Genomic DNA, 25,143 nt, shown 5'->3' on the forward strand with positions numbered 1-25,143 from the left:
GAAAATTAATCCTCATTTGTCTCCACATACAGTTCAAGACTCGTAAAACAACCTTGGATGTTAGTTTATTGGATTTGTGGTTATTAAGACAATTTAGACAACAATACAAACAATAACTTTTATTGAATTAACATTTATAACTCTTTATTGATGATGGTCAATTAATAACATTTACTATCTACGAGTTTTAGGATATAAAACCCAACAGAAATGGCTTAAGCCATCGCAAGCCCTATGCGATGAAGTTAAACTGAAGAGTTCAGCTTAATCTTAGTAAGTGGCCTAAGTAACAGCCTTAAAAATGATAATTGAGGATTATTTGCCAGGTGGCGTTTAATTAAGATAAGCTCTCCATGCAAGCCTAAGTATAGATATTCCTTGCAAAGGAGAAAACTATATTGCCAAATTTTTCGACACCTAAGAGGAAGTATTGTTGTAATCTGGAAGCTTAGAAGAAGTTGAAGGAATTCTTGGCAAGCTCAAAAGATTAACGAGATCTCGGCCTTTTCAAAAGAATTTAATGCTCAAACTCTAAGGTAAGAAGAGTTAAAGTATTTATGAGCAAATTCTTATAAAGAACTTTAGTGAAAGAATGGTTGGACTTAAAGTTATTAAAGCTAGAGATTGAAATCTAGAAATGAGATTGTGAATGAATAAGCAGGCATTTGCTTCTGAGGGACAAGTAAAGTTCACAAGGTAAAGAATGCGACAAAACACATAGGCAATTAGCAAAGATTTATGTGATCGTAGGCAGTGGTCATTCATCGTATAGGTAAGGAAGTGTGTCTAAGAGTTTACTGAGTATCCTATAGTGAGGGTTACCTATCTTAAGCCAAGTATAAGGTAAATTTGCTAAGTATACGCGATGCAATGAGTTCAATTACGATGCGATGATGTTGATTTTATTTGTTAAGCTCACATGGAAACTAATGATCTAACCAAGGAACCTTTCTTTATTTCAGGGCAGATGCATATAGGAGAGGCTTACAGACCCTTGGATAAGTAGCTTAAAACAATAAGTGGCAAGTTTTCACAATGATTTCTAATGAGTAGTTTTATAAATGATTTTCAGCGCATAGTTAGTTTAGCATGTTGTTTTAATACCATGATTTCTTCAACACATGCTCTAGTTATATGTTGGTCGCATGATCTATGATTTCAAAAAATGAGCTTTTAAATGTAAAATTAGCAGGCAATTTCCATAGGTTTATGTTTATATGATGAAATATGATAATTTCAGCAAAGGAATTTTATAAACATATTATTATTTACAAGGCACTATGCGATGGCATGTTATCATAAAACTTTAATCAAGTTATTATAAGTATTCTGTTTTATGCTCGTGAATTTTTTTTAAGTGTGTTATGCCTTTTTAAAACCCTATTCCAATGTTGGTACCGAAGGTATAGTAAGGTACCCAAATTACAGTTATGTTAGGAATCCTTGACACCGAAGGTATGGTAAGATGGTCAGGTTCCAATTTAGCTCTATGTATACATACGATCCAAATTTTAGACGTTAATGAGATCGAGCAAAAAGGCTCTCTCTTAATTAAGGTTATTAGGGATTGAGCAAAAGGGCTCTCCCTCATGTTCAGGCAGAGGAGTAGAGTTGTTTTATAGGAAATAATGATGAGTTGTAATTCAGGATTTTTATATGTTATAATTTCATGTTTCCAGTTTTTGTTTTCAACTCTAAAAATGGGAACATAAATGTTTTATGATAAACCCGTTTATGTTACATATGTATGAAAGCATGTTCCTTTTAAAGTAGTCACTCACTTAGCATTTTAAGCTCATACTTTCAATTGTTTTCCTTCACAGGTAGTGGTCGATGTCCCAAAGCCTAGCAGATCTACCAATCGGTCACTACTTAAGATGTTCCAAATATTTTGAAGTTTAGGTGGTCCACTTTTTATGTTTAGACCCAGGTTTTTGTCTGTACATGTCATGGGGGAAAAGGGTAGAACTTGAGTCGAACTGTTGTTGTATTAAACTTAAGTTTCCTAAATCTGTTAATGTATGTTGGATTGGTAGCTGACTAGCAGTATGTATATATATGTGCAATGGTTTGATGACGAGATTATGTGTAGATGTTGAGATTATAAATATTGGCTTTTTGACCCTTAATCCCAAATTAATTAATTTTAATTAATTAGTTAGTTAATACTTTGATGATAACAAATATGTTTTTATTTATTAATAAATTGAGTGTTTTAAAGTGTCCCTTATGTAGAGATCGGAACAACAGTTCCAACTTAATTTGAATCACCTAAATTAGGTCTCAAATGAAGAAGATATAGATGAAACAAACTTAATGGAGAAAACCTAAGTTGATGACGTGGCATAATTTTTCTCATCAAAGTAGACCCATTGAAATATGCCACTTGGAGCAATAGAGAAGTGACATATGGTGAACTTTTAATTTTTAGATTGCTTTTAAATAGAAAATGAATTTAGTATTATTTTATGTTTGTATCTAATGATAGTTTTGGACATATGGTGGACTTTTGCTTTTTGGTAAGTTTTAAAAGAAATGATCTTAAGAGATATATAATATTATATTATTTTTTTGTTTGTGTCTAACGGCTAATTAAATTTAAAATCTTTACCATTGATTTTTCTTTTCCAAGATTCAATGACCCAAATTAAATGTGGTTTTCAATAATTTTTCTCTATTTAAACTCATCTTCTTTTCTAAATCATGACAACAACTTTTATTATTTTCAATCTTCCATAACTCATTAAGTCACCATTGTTGCTTTCTCTCCAAACTTTAATTTTCTTCTTAAGAGAGATATTTTATGTTGTGAGGATTGCTTCATTGAGTGCTAAATTTGTAAATTTGCTCTATTTAGAGAGTTTGTCAAGTTTACTCTTTATTTTTTCAAACTATTGTAAGGGTTGATCTTGATCCCAAAAAAAAAATTGTGGTAACGGTTTAATCCTTAACTGTGGAAAAGATTGGATTTGTTCTTGCGCTCGAAAAAAGAACGTTGTATGGTTCGACTCTAAGTCGTGGAAAGAGTCAAGTTCGTAGTGAAAAACCCAAAAGAAACTTGGGAAGTTGATGTAGGCCGATTGTGTCAAACCACTATAAAATTCTCGGTATCAATTTCTCTATCCCTCTCCTATTTAATTTTGCAATTAATTTGTTAATATTTTTAATTGCATAAAATTAATTGCTACATTTTGTTCTTGAATTTATTTATATCAATCTCTTGATTATTTTGGGTTGATATTATATACTTGAAATTCTTGTTTAAATTAACTGCTAACAAAAAGTTTATTGATTACTTAATTGGGCTCACAGTAGTAAAAAGTTTTCATTAATTTAAATAAATCCTATTCACCCCTTCTAGGGTTGCCAGACCGATCCTTCAATAAACTACTAACCAGATTAAATATCTAGAGGAGACGGGTTTACAGGAACAAGTTGTACAGTAGTTGTCATAAAAGAGTTGGCAACTACTGATTTCACATCCCTTCTCGGCTTTGAAAGATAATCTAGGAGAGGGTGTGACAATATAATTCATAATCTATTAATTTGAAATTTAAGCTTTAAAGTCCATTATCCATCGTTTAAACTTTACAAAATTAAAGATAAGTTTAATATCTATTACATCACAACAAGTGAGATATATATATATATATTGCGTTATCCTCATTCAATAGGGTTTACTTCAAAATTTCATAGGCATTCTTTTTCTTCTTATTTAAATAAATGGATTTGTGGGATTTAAATAAACGTCATTACATTGATTTTGTTTTTTTTAATTTTTTTTTAATATTGTTTTATTTAGTCAATTGCGTACAATAAATTTTTAATATATATATATATATATAAAGGAAAAAAGAAAGAAAAAAAGTGTGATGGATGGAACTTGGAAGCATTTCAAGGAAGGAATCAATGCAGCCTTTTACTTTTCCGAAGGCAGAGAATCTCTGTCAAAATTTCCACTCATAATTTCTTTGAAGGAATAAATTCCTTAAAATGCAATTCATAATAATTATGATTTAAAATATACTTTTTGTAATTTTTCTTTTAAAAAATTAAACTATATTATAGTCTCTAATTTATAAGGTTATCTTTATTTTGATCCTTATAATATGAAAGGGTAGATTTAAGCTGTTGAGTTGAGTATAAAAGTTCATTTTTCTGTGCTGATTCATATTACATTTAATCGGAAAAGGGGACCTTTTAAAATATTAAAAAAAAAATTTAAAATATTTAAACGTTATAGTAAAAAAAAAATTACAAAAATACAAAACACTTTTGAAATTTTTTGTTGTACTTTTAGAATTTTTTTTACTATAAAGTATAAATATTTTTAAAATTTTTCTATTTATAAGAAATTCTCAAATAAAAAATCAGCTTTATTTTAATCAATTTGTATTGATTTTGATATTGAATTTAAAAATGGATACCCAAATTTTTTGGTTAAATACTATAATACAAAAATGTATTGAAAGAAACGAGGATTTTAAAAAGTTTGAAAATCAGGTAAAGTATTTTAAAATGTCAAAAATATGTGTGATAGTTTAAGAATCAAAATAATAAATATTTTTAAAATTTTTCTATTTATAAGAAATTCTCAAATAAAAAATCAGCTTTATTTTAATCAATTTGTATTGATTTTGATATTGAATTTAAAAATGGATACCCAAATTGTTTGGTTAAATACTATAATACAAAAATGTATTGAAAGAAACGAGGATTTTAAAAAGTTTGAAAATCAGGTAAAGTATTTTAAAATGTCAAAAATATGTGTGATAGTTTAAGAATCAAAATAAAAGTAATAGACCATTTTCATATTTATTAGTTATTTTTAAAAGGATTGTTTTGAAATAAAGAAAAATTAGTCAATTTATTTATAAATATAGTAAAATATCACTATCTATCAGTGATAGGCCATGATGTGTCAATGATAAAAGTTTTTCACGATCGACTGATAGATTATGGCATTTTACTATACTTGAAAATATTTTCAATATTTTACTATTTAAAACAATTACTTTTTTCTCAAGAGAGTTAATATTTCTTAAATTCAAATTTAGTTCAATAAGTAAAGAATTTAGTTCAATAATTAAAGCTGTTAGTAACCTTTCAAAAAGATTTCATTTTCCAACTAAATGTTTGTAGTATACTTGCATTTGGCACTTGATTACAAATAACAATATTTCCCATCTACAAACATAACATTATCTAAAAAAAACATTATTATGCACTTATTTGAACATTTCTAATCACTTTTCTATTGGATAACAATAAACGTCTATTTCTCACTTGCAATTAAGTGTGTTCATTTCTCATTTGCAAACATAACATAACAATAAACGTCTATTAAAGATAAATTAATGATAGAGTTTATATATTTGTTAGTGATAAACGTCTATTTCTCACTTGTATTAAGTCTATCAATAGATTAAATATACTAATTTTAAAGTGTTTCGCTTTCATTTTCTTTAAATGATCGTTTACATACTTATTTGTTATTGGGTTTACACATTAGACATAACATTAAAAATATAAAAACTTACCGAACACTTGAAAATTTTAGAGAATCATTAAACACACCTTAATATTTAATACTAAACTTGTTATTCTAAACAAATATAGCACTCCTTAAGATTGGTTTTTTTTCAATTTTATTTTATTATATTTTTAGATTCAACCCTCTTCTTGATTGATAATATATATCTTAACCAATTGAGTTATATTTAGGTTGACTTGCTAAATCAAAGACAAGATAACTTTTGATACGAGATACTCGATTCTATTAATTTTTGTCACAATTAAGACGGTTCACAGATAAAGGGAGGGGGAAGGGATTAAAAAAAAGAGAGAATATTTATATTTATAATTAATGCCACAAAAATTTCTAACAATTCTAGAAACTAGAGTGCAGGTTGACTAAGTTGAGACAAAATGAGCAGACAAGAAATAACTAAACACAGACCTCATAAAATGCAGATAATCCATAAACATGGAAAACATATGAAAATTGTGTCCTGAAGAAGAATAGAAGAGAGGGTACCAGACAAGAAGAAGACTAACATTTCAGTGACAAGAGTGTTCACATTTTGAGCACGTAACGACATCCGTTGATGCTAATAAACATAAGGCAATATTCTCCAGGGGACGAGTTTGGTGTACTCTGCCCAAATGTCTTTATACTTCTCGGCACAACGAGCATCATCTCGTCTCTCTCTCCATATTAGCAGAATGAGAAGATACATGGGATAAAAGTATGGAATTGGGGAGCTGCAAAAATGAAAGGAGATTTCTCTTCATGGGTTTGGCTTTTGCTTTCTTTGGCTACAAAGATATAGGAACCAAAGAATTACCTTATCCCACATGGCAAGCTGAAAGAAAGTGCAAGCAACAAGTCTCCAAGGTAATTACAGTGCCTAGCAATTCCCCTATTCAAGAACAAGTATTAGAAAATCTCCATGTCCGGACAATACCCACACTTCCAAATTTAAGATCTCAATGGGGCTTAGATTTGAAGATCGAATAATTAAGGAGACGTTTGAGGCAAAGACTATCATAAGACTATAATAACCACCTCTTGCTACAATAAATACTATTTCAAAACTCTCAATTAGCTACAGTAAATACTATTTCAAAACTCTCATCTGCTACCGTTTTTATTATTTTATATTCATCATTTTTTTATTCTTTGCTACAGTGTCTACTAATTTCTTCTCAAACTAAAATAGTTTACACCTCAAACACATACTATTGGAACCCAAACTAAAATAATCTACACCCTAAACACAAACTATTATAACCCAACTATAATAACCTAGGAGTATACTGTTTCTCGTTTCCTATTTCTTCTTTTCATTTTTGAGAGATGTATTTGTTTGGTAATTGTTTTGTGTTTCTCGCCTTTTCATTTTCAAGAATCCTCTTTAAAAGATTTTTTATTATTATTAAAAAAAATCAATTTCTTTTGATTTTAAGAGCCGTGATAAAAGAAATAGTTACCACTATCAAGCCGTCTTTCTTTCTTAAAAAATGGAAAACTGGAAAAATAAATGAGAAACAGAAAAGAGAATATTACCATACAGTGCTGAACAGAAGCTGATCATCCTAATGATTTCTTGGTTTTCTTTCGGTTTTTAAAAAAAACATTGGTAGAGAAATCAAAGTTTCAACTGATTGGATGTTATGGCCATGGTAACAAGTAAACTAAATAGATGAAAATCTTACCAATAACCAGACGCAAGCAACTTTCCTCCAACAACTTTCGGAGGCTTACCCCATATAAGCGCTTTGTTGTTCTTTTTAAACATGTGTTTCTGCTTGTTAGATCCTCTAAACACAAGATATCTGCCCAAATTAGTACAGAGAAAACTCAAATTTAGCAAATCTTCAAGCCGAGAGGAGAAAGTGTCAATTATAAGTCATGTCATGGTAACTACCCAATTACAAAGACTAAGCAGTTAGCTATGGTAGCAGCTGTTGTTAGCTCCGCCTTGTTTGTCAAAAGCCACCAACCCTATAACAAAAGGAAAAAAGTCAACCTTTTACAGAAACTCTTTTATAGAAGCCATGTGTTTCAAAGTTTAGGTACATCATTGGACAATTTTCTAGAATACTAATAAATAAATAAATAAATCACTATGCTTACATGTGCATATAGTTTAGCAAGCATATAGCAAAAGAAAAAACGAATTCCGAAAAAGAAACAGAGCTACACTATGTTCTCAAATATAAGTTGAAGAATGAAGACGATGTTTCAGAGTTTTATGGTAGTCAAATGTGCAAGACAATCCGGAATCGTAAGGTTGAGTCTCGATTAGAAATGGGAGAGTTGAGCATCCATTTTTTTACACAAAATAAAGTCAAAAGTAGCGCAAAAATGATCCTGGCTTCATGCAAAAATTTAGTCATAGAGATGACTTATAAGTTCATGTGCAAAGTTCTTGTGGCGGCAGGAAAAACGGGGGGAAAGAAAAGGAAGAAAAAAAAAAGAGAGAGCTCTTAACTCTTAAGCATTAATGGGTAACTTGGATTTCAACATGAGATGATGGAAGAAGAAAACGACTTCATTATTTACCTGAATGCTAAATGTAAAAGGTATCCAAACAAGATCCCCAAATACCAGCATGAACCCCAATCTCTCAGCAATTATGTCCCATCTACAAAAGATAAATCATCAACTAATATTCAGTCTGACTGCACAAAATTGCAAAGTGCAATGAAGTGAGTCTTCCATACTTAAAATCTATATAATGAGCATGATACAAGTGCAGACACAATTAAGAATTCATGATGGCACAAAATTAAACAGAGACTACTTCCGACATTCAAGAAGAGCTATTATTCACTGCATAACAGAAACTAGTCTTTTGAAATGACACGTTTTTGGTATAATGTATTTTGCATTTTGTTTAGCGTGTTGGTGAAGAGCAGAACCAGATTCACAACTGTCTCCAAGTAACTAATTGGGCTACCTAAGGTTTGAGAAGCTGGCTTATGTGGACAAAGATTCAGAGTTTTAAATATGACCGAGTTTCAATAAGAAACAATAGCCTAGGGTGGCAACATATATATTCAGCCCTTAGAACACTAGCAAATTTTTATGGATGTCATTCACTTTTTGTTTCCCTGGTGCCCAAGGGATTGGTTAGGGTTTGTCCATTACTTGCCATTGGCAGACTTATTTACGTTCAAGAACTTTGGCTCTTAAACAATCAAGAACAAACAATATGTGACAATCAAGCATGAAACTCACCAATTTAAGCTCTACTTGCTTTTACATTGCAAAGGAGCTTTTGTCAGAAGCATTTCAAAAAATGTTTCAAACAATAGGAAATGATCTGAAAATGTACTTACGTGGAGGTCATGTACTCCTCGTGAATGAAGTAGTCCAGAACGTATATCTAAATCAACATTTTAGACCAGACATCCAATTACTAGGCGCCATCCAAATTATAAGAAGAATGAAGGAATGCTTTGGATTATCAGTTTACCGCACAAAATGTCTGGTAGAGGATCATTGATTGGCTCAAGGTGGCGTTCAAAATACTTCTTGCAAGAATTGATAGGTTAATAAGTAGCCAGCCCATCATTCCAGCTCTCACAAAGAAAAATCTACAGGAGGAATTTCAGAATTCTTGTCAATATATATAATAACCCCACCATAAGTGAATAAACAAAACTTATATTAACCAGCAATGATGAGATATCATGTGAAAAGACCCATCTATTGGTGAAATAATAAGAGGATTGCACCATATGACCGAAAATCAATAAACGTAAGCGGCCTTGGGCATCATCTTATGGGAAGTGGTGATTGAACTAATAACACTATTACTGAATGGCGCATGATAAAGTTCAAAACAAGTAACATACTTGAGGTCAATGCCCAAAAAGTGAGGATTCAACTGTATACCAAACCACCTGTTAAGCAACATGAAGACCGACATTTAGACAAGTGGCCAAATCAGACTTCAAGAATTCAGCAAACAAAAAAAATTAGGTCCCATTTGATAACCATTTGATTTTTTGTTTGAAAAGCTTGTTTTGACACTTTTCATAATGATTTTCATTTTTGGTAAAGAAACTTTTCCTTGTTTTGGGGGAAGAAACCGAACTTTCATTGAGAAAAGATGAAATAATTACAAGGACATACAAAAAAACATCCCCAACAAGGAGTCTTGGAATAAACTACATAAAACTAAAAGGGCTCTAATCCAATAAAATCAACCAAGATCATAATTATAACGAATGCCCAAAAGGCATTAAATCTAGCCAACTCGAAAACCTTGCAACATGACCTTTCGACTCGTCTTGTCTAAAGATCCTATTATTAATCTCAAATCAAATACCCCATATGGTAAGAAGCTAGCACCTCCTCCACTGGTGATGAAGCAACCTCTATTCCAAACCCAACAAAGCCCGAAATAGTTTATCCAATGATCCCAAAGAGATTGACCATTGGCTAAATTTGAAATTTAGCTAAATTCTAAAACAAAATCAAGCTTATAAAAACTACCTTTTCAAATTTTCAAATTTAGCTTGGATTTGAAAACATTTATAAAAAGTCAATACCAAACAAAGAAACTCATCGGTGGAAGTAAGCTTAATTTTCAAAAACTCAAAACCCAAAACTAAATGGTCATCCCATTGATTTTTTAGAAAATAATAAGCAACTTTTCAAATAGATGTTTAAATTAAACCATATTGATTCAGGAGAACATAAGCAAAATCCTGTGGAAGACTCGATGGGAGTGAAAATAAAATATAAATGATCATCGTTTCTCACAAATTTATCAAGTTACTTACATTCTAATTGTTATGTGCCCATAACTGGCAACCTTTTCTGAAACTCAAAATGTGTTTTACAACAAACCGAAAAACTAGAAAGTTTTGTGATATATGACCATGTAATGCTAATGAAAATAATAACAGAGAAAAAACACAATATTTACGTGGAAACCCTAGACCAGGGAGAAAAACCACGATACAGATCTTTTCTTTTATTATTATAAAACTAATACACTGAATACATGAGAAACAGGGTGAATAAATAGACTTGTAGAGAACCCTAGGGTTAGAGGCAATTACAAAAATACCCCTAGAGTAAAAACCCTATTTTCAACACTCCCAAAACCCTATTTTCAACACTCCCCCTCAAGTTGGTGCATAAATATTGATAAGACCCAATTTGCTGAGACAATAGTCAAAATTTGGTCTAAGCAACCCCTTGGTGAGAACATCTATCACTTGTTGATTAGACAGAATATAAGGAATACAAATGCTCCTGTTATCCAATCTTTCTTTAATGAAGTGTCGGTCAATCTCTACATGTTTGGTCCTGTCATGCTAAATTGGGTTGTTCGCAATGTTTATTGCAGCTTTATTATCACAGAACAATCTCATTGGAAGCTCCCTGTCTTGGTAAAAATCAGTCAACACCTTATTTAACCAGATTTCTTCACAAATTCCCAAATTCATTGCCCTGTACTCAGCTTCAGCACTACTCCTCGCCACTACTCCCTGTTTCTTACTTCGCCAAGTGACAAGGTTACCCCAGACAAAGGTATAATATCCAAAAGTTGACTTTCTATCAATAACAAAGTCTGTCCAATCAGAATATGTATAGGCTTCAATCGTTCTTTTCCCAGATTTTTTAAACATTAAGCCCTTATCGGGGGTTCCCTTCAAATATCGAAGGATACGCTCAACTGCATTCATATGTTCCTCATACGGAGCTTGCATAAACTGGCTCACAACGCTTACTGCATATGAAATGTCTGGTCTGGTATGGGATAGGTAGATCGGCTTTCCAACCAATCTCTGGTACCTTTCCTTGCTCACAGGAACCTCGTTGTTTGTAACACCAAGTTTTGCATTATACTTCACAGGTGTGTCAACAGGTTTACAGCCAGTCATGTCTGTCTCTTTGAGTAAATCAAGTGTATAGTTTCTTTGCAATACTGAAATACCTTCTCTTGATCGAGCTACCTCCATTCCCAGGAAGTATCTCAGCTTACCAAGGTCTTTAATTTCAAATTTTTTGGCCATTCTCATTTTAAGCCTTATAATTTCACTCTCATCATCACCAAACAAAACAATATCATCAACATACACTATGAGAACAGCAATCTTCCCGAAAACAGATCGTTTTGTAAATAGTGTATGATCTGAGTGCCCTTGGTTGTAACCTTGTGCTTTAACAAATGTAGTAAACCTATCAAACCAAGCCCTTGGGGATTGTTTCAGTCCATATAAGGATTTCTTCAGTCTGCAAACCTTGTGCTTGAACTGACTTTCAAATCCAGGAGACGGGCTCATATAGACCTCCTCTTCAAGTTCACCATTAAGGAACGCATTTTTAACGTCCAATTGATACAGTGGCCAATCTTTGTTAACAGCAATTGACAACAACACACAAATAGTATTGAGTTTAGCTACGGGAGAGAATGTTTCAGAATAATCAACTCCGTAAGTCTGGGTAAAACCTTTAGCAACAAGTCTAGCCTTATACCGATCAATCGTCCCATCTGATTTGTATTTTACAGTGAAAACCCATTTGCAACCAACTGTCTTGTGTCCTTCTGGTAAAGGCACCTGTACCCATATACCATTTTTCTCAAGCGCCCTCATTTCTTTCATAACAGCCGATTTCCATTCAGAGTTCTCCATGGCTTCACGGATATTGCTTGGAATTATTATGGTGTCCAAGCTAGTGGTAAATGCTTTAAACTCGGAAGACAAGTTATTATACGTCAAGTAGTTGTGCATAGAGTACTTTGCACATGAGCGAGTACCTATCCTTAGTGCTATCGGAAGATCGAGAGGGGCATCATGATTTTCCACTTCTCTCGGTTTCTCAGCATGACTGGTCACCTGTAACTCGAGATTTTTAGTAATATCTTCCACTCCTTTGTCAACAACAGGACTTTTCCCTTTATTATTCTCTCTTTCAGTTGTTTCTTCATCTGTCACATATTCGGTATGGCCATTTCGACCTCCTTCATCTTTTTCGTCCCTGCACTTGTCAGTCTCCATACATATATCAACTTCATTAGTTTCAGGAATACACGTACCTAAACCAGATGCCAGTTCTGACTCCTAGACCTGAGCCGACAGATTAACAGGTGGCAATTCTTCCTTTCGACGATTCTTCCTATAGTAAGTTATCCAAGGAAGCTGGTTGGTAGGGAGAACAGGGCAGGCTCTTTCAGAACTAGTGGAATGGATCAGAGTGGAATCCCCTAAGGGAATAGCATAGGTGGACCAGTTAGGCTCTTCACTTGGACTCTCCCCCTGAAGATGACTAACGGGAAAGAAAGGTTGGTCTTCAACAAGGGTAATATCCATGGATATAGAATATTTTCTAGAGGATGGATGATAGCATTTATATCCACGTTGATGAAGGGGATACCCAACAAAGACACATTTTTTAGCACGAGGGTGAAATTTTGTGCGATCTAGGCCATGAGAGTGGACAAAAGCGACACAGCCGAAGACACGGAGGGGTACATTGGAAATCAGACGAGTAGTCAGAAAGAACTCTTTGAAAAGGTCTAAGGGATTATAAAAGTCAAGGACACGAGAAGGCATACGGTTGATGAGGTGAGCTGCTGTAAGAATGGCATCTCCCCATAGGTAGGACGGAAGAGTAGCAGACAACATTAAAGACCGGGCAACTTCCACCAGATGGCAATTTTTACGCTCGGCTACTCCATTTTGTTGAGTATAAGCACACGAGCTCTAATAAACAATTCCCTTAGACACAAAAAAGTCATGAACAGAGGTATTAAAGAACTCTCGTCCATTATCACTCCTTAAAATCCCAATTTTGGCATGGAACTGGGTTTCAATCATAGTATAAAATTGTTTAAAGGTAGACGACACCTCTAACTTATCGGCTAGTAAGAATACCCAAGTAAGACGTGTATGGTCGTCTATGAAGGTGACGAACCAACGTTTACCAGTAGAGGTAGTGGTTGGTGATGGTCCCCAGACATCAATATGAATAAAGGAGAAAGGACTAGATGGCTTATATGGTTGAGAACAAACGAAATACGACTTTGCTTGGTACAAATGCATACATCACAAGTTAAAGATGCTATATCAATATTGCGAAACAAATGTGGAAATAAATATTTCATATACTGAAAGTTCGAATGGCCTAAACGATAATGCCATAATATAAAGTCATTTTCAGAAGTAGAAAACTTTAAAGACATAAAACCAGCGGTGTGATCCTCCCTAGAAGAAGTCTCGTCAGAAAGAAAGTAGAGCCCCCTATCATGCCAGGCAGTGCCAATCGTCATCCCCAACTTCTGATCCTGAAACACAACAGAGTCTGGTGAAAAAATAGCTTTATAATTCAGATCTCTTGTAATTTTATTGACCGATAAAAGATTATAAGATATTTGTGGCACATGAAGAGTATCACGTAAAATAAAACCATCAAGAGGAAAAGTATTCCCTTTTCCTGCAACTGGGGCAAAAGACCCATCTGCAATTCTGGTACGTTCATTCCCCGCACTCGGATAGTAAGTAACAAATAATTCTGAAGAACTAGTGAGATGATTTGTAGCCCCTGAATCTACGATCCAGGGTTTCTTGCCATTAATGCTAACAAGACCAAGAGCTAAGAATGTACCTGATTGAGCAATGACACTTACTCTGACGGCATTCATATTGGTCTTACTATAGACTAATGACTGATGCTGTGAATTTTCAGTAACTGGATCACTTACAAAAGTATGTCCGGAGTTTGATCTGTCATGGGACTATCGTTTCTTACTGTTCAGGGGCCTGCCATGTAGCTTCCAACATTGGTCCTTCGTATGCCACGGCTTCCTACAGTGCTCACAGACAGGTATGGGCTTTTTGTCACTGTCGGAATTGGACGCCTTTGAGACAAAGGCTGATGCATCAACAGAGGCTATCACTGGATTGTTCATAGCCTGTAATCGGTCTTCTTCTAGACAAATCTCGGAACACACCTCTCGGAGAGACGGAATAGGTCGTTGACCCAATAAGCGACTTCGAACACTATCATATTTTGGGTTCAATCAGGCCAAAAACACATAAACCCGATCTGCCTCTTCAAGCTTCAAATACTGTGCCCTATCATGTACGCAGTTCCAGATAATCTCCCGGCACAAATCCATTTCTTGCCAAAAAACTAACAGCTTATTGAAGTAGGACGTAACAGTCATGTTTCCTTACTTGCATTCATGGACTTGTTTATGTAAAGTGTACAACCGGGATGCGTTTTGTCGTTGTGAGTACAAGTCCCTGGTTGCCTCCCAGATATCTCTTGCAGTTGCTGCATATAGAAGAGACCGGCCAATCTGGGGCTCCATACAGTTGATAGATAAGAGTAGACCATAGCAAAAAGTCCTCCCCTTTCCAGATTCTTTCTTGAGGATCACCTAGGATGGGTTGTGGAATTTCTCCTGTCAGATATCCGAATTTATGCCTACCTTCTAGAGCCATTCGAATTGACTAGGACCATGAGAAGTAATTCTCCCCATTCAGTTTTTCTCCAACCAAAACTCTTGCAGAATTGCCTACTGAACCAGTTAAGTAATTTGTATTGGGCAAAATAGATAACAAGTTTACCGGATTCTCTGAACCAGTAGGCGGTTGGGAAGTTGTGCCAAGCATTGTATCTGAAATCTGCTGATGCAAAAAAGCCAATCGATGTCTCACATCATCGGAGTAATGAACCAAACTACAACCGGCTGGAAACCGAGTCGCCATGGTCACAGGCGGGGCACTGATAGCCGGCTGAGAGATCGCCGTTAAATGAGAAGGCCCCGGTCGGCTGCGCTGCTCAAGATGGTTGTCGGAAAAACCCTCATCCCTCTGGTCAAACGAACCGAGAACAGAATTGGAGAGATTCTGCTCTCCTTGCCGGACGGAGTAACTCACCGGGCCTGTCGCGACTCCTTGGGTGTACACCGGCGGCACTGTCGTGTTTCTGAAGGAGGTAAAAGATGAAACCCTAAGCGGTGCTGCTTCATCGATCGGAAAAGCGGGTTCGACAGAAAACGAAACCCCATAATCGACGACCGGAAACTCAGATAGCCGAAGGGGAGCAATCGGAAGCTCGTCGGTTGCCTACACGTCGGAAACGCCTCTGTCCGTCGACGTTCTTGGGCTGTTCCTGATCGGCGACTGTAATCCCGTTGCAATCGGATGGTTTCCTGAAGAATTGGTTGCCTGCAATCAGGCGGCGGAGATTAAGTCTGGTAGGGCAGCCTGAAAACACTCCTTAACCGCAACCCTAATAGCGGTTTGCATATCAAAACTTGAAGATCCACCTGCGTAAGGCGATTGTGGATGGTTTTCTTCCATAATGGCTAGGATTTCGTCCCTTTGCTCTGATACCATGATGAAAATAATAACAGAGAAAAAACACAATATTTACGTGGAAACCCTAAACCAGGGAGAAAAACCACGGTACAGATCTTTTCTTTTATTATTATAAAACTAATACACTGAATACATGAGAAACAGGGTGAATAAATAGACTTGTAGAGAACCCTAGGGTTAGAAGCAATTACAAAAATACCCCTAGAGTAAAAACCCTATTTTCAACCAATGCTAACAGGCATTCAGCTAAGAAATAAACTAAAAGTCCTAAAGCCATACACGGTAAGCCTCGGAATTTAGTTCTAGCCATTGCATTTAACAGATTCCTCAATAATGACTGCAAAGGATGGGCACTATCCTTTATGGGTTGTATATGTTCACATTTTTCTCCAGGATTGAGAAAGATTTAAAATTTGACTATTTACTGTGCTAATTTGATCACTATAGTAATGAATAAACTCCTCTTTCCTCTCTCTTCTCCCCTTTCTCCTCCCCCTCTCTTCTCTCTCTCCTCTCCTTCCTCTCTTCTAGCTTGCTTCGGCAAATCCCTACCCCTCTCTGCCGCCTTCCTCTCTATTACAGAAATATCAGAAAGCAAAGAAACCTAAGCTCCGATTCCCACGGAAGTCAAAAGCTGCGTTATTGATATCCACCAACTCTGCGTGTGGTTCGATGAGAATGGGTTCCTAGTGGAAGACGTTGAAAAGAAGCAGACTGTTTCCCTTTCGATTTAGATGACGAAGGACTTGATAGACAACTTCAACAATCTCCTGAAAGACAATCTGCAAGACTTTTACTCCGAAAAATACAGAGTAGATAGAGGAGTTCACCGTATAGCAAAATTTAAATTTAGAGAAGGATGGTTCGTGGAATACGCCCTATGACTTTCAATAGGAGGAAGGAGGAATATACATATTCCAGTCAGAAGGAATAAATAGGAGTGGTCCTCTTTTGCTCAAATGTTAAAAGGAAGCATTCAGATTAACATTCATTCCCCACACACCCATCATGAAGATGAAAAAGTGGGTGAAAATCTTCAAGTTAATTCCAAAGAAAGAGTGGAATCAAATTCAGAAGTTGGAACTGAGAAAACGAAAGGGGAAAAGCATATTCGCGCCAGAACTGAGAGTTTGTATTTCAGAAAAATTCCCACCCGTGCTTCATCGTTTTGGGTTAAAAAGGAGAAGGAAATATGGAATGTGCCGCTTGAATCTATGTTAGTAGTAACAAAAATGATGGAGTATTACTCTTGTTTGAAATCAAGAATACTGTTGAAGAGTTTTTTCAAGTCTCTATTGCAATCAACCCATTGCAGCGGATAAAGCTTTAATTAAATGTAAAGGGGCTATGGACCCTGAGTATGGGAACGGAAAATGGAGCTACGTCGGTAATCTACATCTAAAAATTGAGCCATGGACAAAGAAGATTCACTCTTTGCCAAAAGTCATTACTAGTTACGGAGGGTGGATTGCAATGAAGAACCTGCCATTACCATTCTGGAAAAACTCCGTTCTTAAAGCCATAAGACATCACCCGGGAGGCCTCATTGAAATATCAACACAAACATTAAATCTATTGGATTGTTCTTCAGCAATTATTAAAGTGGAGAAAAATTTGTGGATTCATTCCAGACTCTTTAACTATTGAAGACGTGGAACTGGGAAGATTATTAATTCAGTTTGAAAATAGAGATGATTTGGTTAAGCAGAGGAATTTTCTTCTCAACAAAGAAAGGATATCGGCTTCAGACTTCTCAAATCCGTTGGATATAGCCAGAGTAAAAGAAGTAATGACAAATGAAGATTATGACATGGCCATATCAAATGAAGAAACGGTTCATATTACCACCAAGGGTCCTGAGGAGATCTCAAGAGACACCAACTCAAAACCTAGAAAAAAATTATGCGAATAACGAGAAGTTAGAGGATGAGCTGTCTGATACATTAATGGTATTAGACACTTTTGCCGTAGAGGGTGATTTAGAAGAGGACACTTTGGTGCTTATAATTCAAAACAATAATTGTCAAGAAGGAAACTCAAAAGACATGGAAACTCAGACGCCAACTCCAGTAGTGTTAGAAGTTGAAAAGTCGCCCCCTTATCCTTGATTGAATCAGAACCAATGTCAAGCAGCTATCCAACCGGAAGTCGAAAAGCCTTACCAAAGTCCTTGAGGAATCTATCCCTGACAGTCCTGCAATCTCCTCTCCTCCATTTCAAAAACATAGCAACAAGCACACAACGAATTCTCTGGTCAATCACTCGACTAACCCGGATTTCTTAGAGGACAAGTGTGTTCAAATCCTAGCTCATCAAAAGAAAAGCTCACCAAGTCAATCGAATTTTACTGTTCCAGGTTCAAATGTCTCCTTTATCCGAGGCACATTTACTCAAAACTACATCAAGCCACATTATAAAGACTCGAACAATGAGTCCAATGTTAGCATGAGCAAGTCAATGAAGAATGACTCCAATCGTCACCTGAAAAACGAGAAGTTGAGGAAGAAATTGATCGATTTGGAGAAGAATATAAGTCTCTATTTCTTCAGCATCAACAACCCTTTTTAAGTGCCTCAACTTTATCTCCATCTCAAATCCCAACCAAATTTTCCTCTTTAGTTGCTACTTGTGGGTTCCAATTGCAGGAAATAACACCTCCTAGGGAGGTTGCTTAAATAAGAAGATCATCTCTTAGAATACGAGGGGCCTCAATGATAATTCCAAGAAAATGACCCTAAAACACTTCTTACAATCACATCATCCAGACATTTTTTTTAATCCAAGAAACCAAGCGGACAGATTTTTACCAGCATTTCATCAAAGCAATTTGGAGTTCTAATGGAATCGGGTGGACATTTGTTGAAGCTGTTGGAAGATCAGGTGGCATGCTCACAATGTGAGATGAAAGCAAAGTATCTCCGATTGAATTCCTCAAAGGTGGTTATTCCCTTTCCGTCAAATTCAAAACTTGGTGCAAAAATGAGATTTGGGTAACAAATATATGTGGGGCAAATGATTACAGAGAAAGAAAATTTCTATGGTCGGAGCTCACTTCTCCATTTCACTATTGTGAGGAACCTTGGTGTCTTGGGGGAGATTTCAATGTTACAAGATGGGCACATGAAAGAGTTCCAGCGGGAAGAATTACTAAGGGGATGAGAAAGTTTAATAATTTTATAGAGAAGTCAGAGTTGCTAGAAATTCTTCTATCCAATGGAAACTTTACTTGGTCAAGAGAAGGAAATACACATTCACATTCTCTCATTGATCGTTTCCTAGTCAACAGACAATGGAACGAGCTTTTTAGCAATTCCAGCATTAGTAGAAAAGCAAGAATATTTTCAGATCACTTTCATCTGCTTTTAGAGGCAGGTTCCATCCTTTGGGGCCCTTGTCCTTTCAGATTTTGTAATAGTTGATTGCTGAATGTCGCTTGCTTAGAAATAATCAAACAAACTCTGGATGATGATCATTCAAACGGCTGGGCTGGTTTCACTCTCAACCTTAAACTACGGAAAGTAAAAGAGAAAATAAAAGCTTGGTTTGCTGATTTTGAAAAGGAGAGGAAAAGAAAAGAGGCTGGCCTTATCTCAGAACTGGAATTTTTTTTACTTAAAAGGCTGAAACTGAAGGGCTTCCATTGTTGGAAGAAGACATCCAGCTAGTAATCAAAAGCGATTTGTTGGCTCTATACTCTCTGGAGGAAAGGAATCTAATCCAAAAAAGTAAGCTAAATTGGTTAAATTTGGGGGATGAAAACACTTCTTTCTTCCACAGATTCCTTCCAGCAAAAGAAAAGAAGGAATTTGATCACTGAATTGCTTTCAAGTGAAGGAAATTCTATACATTCATTCTGGGCAATCGAGGATGAAATCTTGCAATATTTTATCACCTTATATAAAAGAATTCCAAGGTCAAGATATATCCCTTCAAACAGCCATTGGAAGCAAGTTTCAGTAGCTCAGAATTCCACCTTAATAGCACTTTTTTGCTGTGAGGAAATACATCAAACCATAAAAGCACTCAGAAAAAACAAAGCCCCGGGACCAGATAGATTTACAGTGGAATTTTTCTTGGCATTTTGGCCCAACTTACAACCCACTTTCCAGAAAATGTTCGAGGAATTCCATTAAAATGGTAAACTAAATGCTTGTATCAAGGAGAATTTTATATGTCTCGTCCTTAAAAGGAGGAGTCTCTGTATGTCAAAGACATTAAACCCATAAGTTTTACCACAGCTCCCTACAAAATAATTACCAAAGTCCTAGCTGAGAGGCTGAAAAAGGTGATGCCATCCTTAATCTCGGACACTCCCTTCATTGGAGGAGGACAGATTTTAGACCCGATCCTTATAGCAAATGAAGCAGTAAAAGATTATCAAGCAAAGAAAAAAAGGGTTGGATTCTTAAAATTGATATGCAGAAGGCCTTTGACCAAGTAGATTGTGATATACTTGAAAGAATACTCTCGTTAATGGGCTTTCACTCAAAGTGGATTGAATGGATCAATGGATGCATCAGAAATCCGAAATTCTTTGTCTATATAAATAGAAGACCTAGAAGACGAATCCCAGCATCGAGGGGAATTCGTTAAGGCAACCCACTTTCACCATTTTTATTTCTCATAATTAGTGAAGTCTTAAATTCTTTCCTCTCAAATTCATGAGAATGGGCTTTTTGAAGGTTTTTTGGTTGGGAAGGACAAGACCCACCTATCCATACTACAATTTGCAGATGACACCTTGTTATTTTGCAAATATGATGAAGCAATGCTGGATGTTCTTGTACAAACTGTCGAATTCTTCGAATGGTGCACGGGTCAAAAAGTAAACTGGGAAAAATCAGCTATCTATGGAATTAATATTGAAGAAGATGTCCTGTATTCTACAGCAGCCAGATTAAATTGTACAGTTGGATCCCTTCCTTTCATCTATTTGGGTCTCCCTTTAGGTGATTGCCCAAAGCAACACTCTTTTTGGCAACCCATAATTGACAAGGTGCACTCAAAGTTGGACAGAAGAGAGACAATCTGTCAAGAGGTGAAAGACTAACGCTTTGCAATGCAGTCTTGGCAAACCTACCAATTTATTACATGTCCATCTTTCAAATGCCAAAATATGTAATTGTGGAGCTTGAAAGAATTATGTGTAATTTCTTCTGGGAAGGTCAATCAGGAAGTAAGTTAAACCACTTGGTGAGATGGGATTTAACTTCAAAAGCACAGCAAGATGGAGGTCTCAACATAGGTAACCTGGAAAACAGAAACTTGGCTTTGTTATGCAAATGGAATTGGAGATTTTTGAAGGAGCCTGACACTTTTTGGTGTAAAATTGTGAAGAGTATTCATGGAACTGATCCTCATAATTGGCACACATCCGGGAAATTTGGTTTGAGTTTGCACAGTCCATGGATCAATATTTCGAAAATGTGGAGCAGGTTTGAATCTCTTTCTAACTTTCAGCTAGGTATTGGAAGGAATATTTTCTTCTGGAATGATAAATGGTGCATGGTTCAACCTTTTAAAACACTTTTTCCCCTAATCTTCTGCCTTGCCACATCACCGAATGGCAATATAGAAGATCACTGGGATTCAACAACCCTTTCTTGGAATTTTTCTTTTAGACGGCAGCTGAAGGAAGAGGAAATAATTGAATTTCAGCAACCGATGTGTGCTTTGGAAGGCAAAAGGCCCTCTCGTCTCCCAGATGCAAGAATTTGGTCATTGGAACCTTCAGGTAAATACTTTGTTAAATCTTTGTCAAAGCATCTCTGCTCTTCTTCTCCTATGGATAAAGATCTTTTCCAAGCTCTTTTGGACTTCCAAAGCCTAAAAAGAATCAACATTATGATTTGGATTATGATCTATGGAACCCTTAATTGCTCGTCAATATTGCAACATAAGCTCCAAGGCCATTATTTATCACCCACAATCTGTCCTCTCTGTCAAGCAAACGGTGAAAATCTACGGCATCTGTTTTTTTATTGTCCTTACTCCAGTATGTGTTGGTAGAAATTTTTCTCATACATTAGTGTGTCGTGGGTCTTTGGACATTCGTTTGCCATTAATGTCTCTCAAGTATTAAGAGGACCCTCTCTCTCACCTAAAGCCCAGCCACTTTGCTCAAATGCAGTCAAGGCCACGTTGTCAGAAATTAGGTTCGAGCGCAACCAAAGAGTTCTTCAGAACAAGACTGTAGTTTGGTCATACCGTTTCAATTCAATCCGGCTTCTTGCATCCTCTTGGTGTTCACAATCCAAGTTATTCGAATATTACTCCATCCAAGACATTTGCCTTAACTGGAATACTTTTATCTCTGAATCTTAAGTGTGTTTTTTTGTATTAATTCCTAAGTTAAGTCTTTTGCCGTACTGATTTGAATTTTATAGCATGTTAGAGATATTCTTTGGTTCCTGGGATGTGATAAGAGCACTAAGGCGGTGTCAACCTAGTTGAGAAGAGATGGTTTGGTGCACCCATTGATCCTTAGTTATGCTTGCTTTGATTAAAAGTTATTTGTAAGTCTCTTTATACTTTGAGCATTAGCCTCTTTTCATTCAATGAAAAGTTCGTTTCCATTTCAAAAAAAAAAAAAAAAAAAAAAAAAAAAGAAGATTCCTCAATAGAATATATAAGCAAGATTTTGTGTTCGTATATGTTATGGCAATATGTACAATAAAAAGAAAAATTCACATTTTTCACCACCTCTTTCTCAAAGGGTGATTATAGAGATCTCAAAACCAGTCAGTCTTTTACATCTGTAATGAGAAATGACAATCTTAATGAGTAAAAAAGTTAAACCATTTATATGCAAGGAATTCATTTCTTAACATCACACACCCAATTCCTTAACTTGATTTAAACATCTCGGCCAAAAAAACACACCACAAAATGTGAATTAATGACATTATAAATATACGGAAAAAAAGGAACCAAAATTGAGCAAGTACCAATCATGAACAAAATTTCCGGTGACGTAAGGCTTTAGAGAAGAACTTTGACTACTTGAACTGTAGCCAGCAACACAGAGTAAAAATGTTGCCTGAAAGTGAGACATTAAGGAGGAGGTTAAGAAAACAGAGTTAGAAACTAGTAATTGATAATAAAAGGCTAGAAGATTCGGAGACTAAAATTGGTGAACAGTAAAAAGGAAATGTTGTTATTATGGATAACCTCTTAGTACGAATCATGATAATGGTATTGTGTTTTAGCGATTGAAATAAAATCATCATCAAATTCTTGTATGATGGTTTGGGATTCGGGGCCATAAAAACGAGCTTACTGATGGACATTGTAGGAAACCATCCAGTTGAAATCCTTTTTTAATATATAGACCTATAGAAGACCCTTTCAGAATTAAAATTGGAAACCATAAGAAACTAACAATCATATTCTAACATTAAATGACTATTTTATCACTGTGTGAGAAGAAGTTGTGTGTTAAGGTACAGAAAATAGTTATTCAGTGTCCGTAGGCCCCTGATAATTAATGTAATCATAGAAAGAGAATGAGAGAAGTGGGAAATGATGTATAGTTTTTTTTTTACCCAAAAAAAAAAAAAAAGAAAGTAAATGTGAGGATTTCTGTATTGGGGCACATGTAATGGTTATGAATCTATGATGTACCCCAGTAAATATGTGGGGATGAAGTATATAAATTCAAAGCTTTGCCTTAGAGTGATATTTTTTAGTTAGTATAAGTTATATGCTTCCAACAGGAGCTCTGAAAATCCCCCTCGGCTTGTACCTCTCTATTATCAATTATAATTGGTCTCTATCCCCACCATTCAAATCTTAAAAGGAAAAAGGTAAGCATGAAAAGACAGCAATGATGTTGCTATGCAAAAGTCCATTGCAAAAAAATGTCAGTAAGTAATATTAATAATATGCCAAAGGGGACAACAGTTAGCTCTATAGCAAATAGTTCAGATGGTATTCCATACCTAATAATAATATGTAAGCCGAAGCTTGGTAAATATTTACTTCCTCAATCCTCGCATATTAATAATATGCCAAAGGGGACAGTGGTCTCCTCTATAGGTCTTCCTCTTCTTTTGTAATTTCATATCATACCATCAATGAAATTGTTTTTTCACAAAAATAGATACATACATACATATATATATATCAAATAGTTCAGATGTTAAACTTGAAGTTTCACATACCAGGACACTAAACCAGAAGGTTGCTGATAGCAGCTCCAGTCCTCTATCTGATATAGCCTATATAAACGTTGTATTATAAGCTTCTAAGAAGAACGATTACCCACGGCAGGGAAGGAAAATTAGTACAAATGTTCCATGAAACAAAGGTCTATGGAACCAAATATGTAGAATGATCAGATATATATTGAGAAGCAGTGAACACTTACAGTGGGAGAAATGTAATTCATCTTAACACCAACCCCAAGAAGCGCAATCAGCACCAGAAGAGACAATAGACCTACAGCAGCAGAAAAAAGCCAGAGAGGAAGAGAGATCCAAATTTTAATACTCATTTGCGAAGAAATTATAATATCAGTGGCATAAAACTTAATAAACTGCAATTACGTATGAGAAAACAAAACCATTGCAGCGATATTGAAGCCTAGTACGGTCTGACAAAATCACTCCAGGAATAACTCTTCCAGGTAGAACAGATCCAGCAATAGCCAGGTAAAAGAAGAAGATGAAGAGGATAGCAACCTGGTTGCCCAACAACAAATAGCAGGAAAATCTCAAACGCATTAAAGTATAAATCATACTTTTATATAAAAAAAATATATATATATACTGATTAACAGCAACAGAGTCAAACACTTACAGCTTCCCAGGAGGGAATTGAAGCTTGAAGAAGAAAACCCAGATCCATATTCTTCAAGAAATCGATTCTTGATAACTTGCTGGGATTTTCTCGCTCGACCCACTTGTTTTCCCTCTAGTACAGTGACGACTTGCAGCAAAAATGGGAGTAATGTCTTCTCGGGATTGTCTAATTTCAACTTTGGCAGCCTTTAGCTCGAGCCCTGAGTCAGTTCATTCCTACTCCTAAATCCACGGGCGCGGGCGCTGGTTGAATTGAACTGCTAGCTTGTATATTTCTCTTCACTAGGCGGGAACCATCCTGCCTTGGCTGGCTTTTCCCAAATTCCTAATTTGCTGAATTTGGTTTCAAAGCTCTATTTGTTCATTGATTAACAATTGAATAGATTGGGGATCCTTTTGATGATGCGATCAAAGTTTGGCATAATAAGATGACAAGGATACATGAGTGAGAATAATTAATGTGGTATCTCGTTTATAATAAAAC

At 35.6% G+C, this 25,143-nt stretch overlaps 1 protein-coding gene across 3 annotated transcripts; it reads right to left on the minus strand.

Moving 5' to 3' along the window:
- Nucleotides 1-5,839: 5,839 nt before the first annotated feature.
- FK (Ergosterol biosynthesis ERG4/ERG24 family) lies at nt 5,840-25,081 on the minus strand. 3 transcript variants are annotated; one of them, XM_039048238.2, is made up of 13 exons: nt 24,658-25,081; nt 24,405-24,539; nt 24,227-24,297; nt 24,021-24,077; nt 22,806-22,897; nt 9,367-9,414; nt 8,985-9,105; nt 8,848-8,894; nt 8,069-8,150; nt 7,431-7,507; nt 7,219-7,338; nt 6,348-6,422; nt 5,840-6,264 (listed from the first exon to the last, which is right to left on the minus strand). In XM_039048238.2, exons 3-13 carry the CDS (start codon nt 24,245-24,247, stop codon nt 6,111-6,113), a joined length of 894 nt encoding a protein of 297 aa, XP_038904166.1. In that variant the 5' UTR covers nt 24,248-24,297; nt 24,405-24,539; nt 24,658-25,081; the 3' UTR covers nt 5,840-6,110. The 3 variants fall into 3 exon arrangements, 2 of the variants coding, with proteins under 2 accessions (XP_038904166.1, XP_038904165.1); XM_039048237.2 differs by having other exon boundaries at nt 24,422-24,539; nt 24,658-25,029; XR_016524588.1 differs by lacking the exons at nt 22,806-22,897; nt 24,021-24,077; nt 24,227-24,297; nt 24,405-24,539; nt 24,658-25,081 and having other exon boundaries at nt 9,367-13,258.
- Nucleotides 25,082-25,143: the final 62 nt, after the last annotated feature.

Source organism: Benincasa hispida, chromosome 11 (assembly GCF_027475165.1).
Source record: "Benincasa hispida cultivar pf3 chromosome 11, pf3_genome.v1.1, whole genome shotgun sequence".
Lineage (NCBI taxonomy): Eukaryota > Viridiplantae > Streptophyta > Magnoliopsida > Cucurbitales > Cucurbitaceae > Benincasa > Benincasa hispida.

Excerpts from the sequence above, each read along its gene's own strand:
- FK (XM_039048237.2), bottom strand. The coding sequence starts at position 24,705 with ATGGATCTGGGTTTTCTTCTTCAAGCTTCAATTCCCTCCTGGGAAGCT. Across the intron at positions 24,078-24,226 it reads TGAATTACATTTCTCCCACT|GCTATATCAGATAGAGGACT; the intron begins GTAAGTGTTCAC and ends ACGTTTATATAG. Across the intron at positions 22,898-24,020 it reads CCTTCTGGTTTAGTGTCCTG|GCAACATTTTTACTCTGTGT; the intron begins GTATGTGAAACT and ends TCTCACTTTCAG.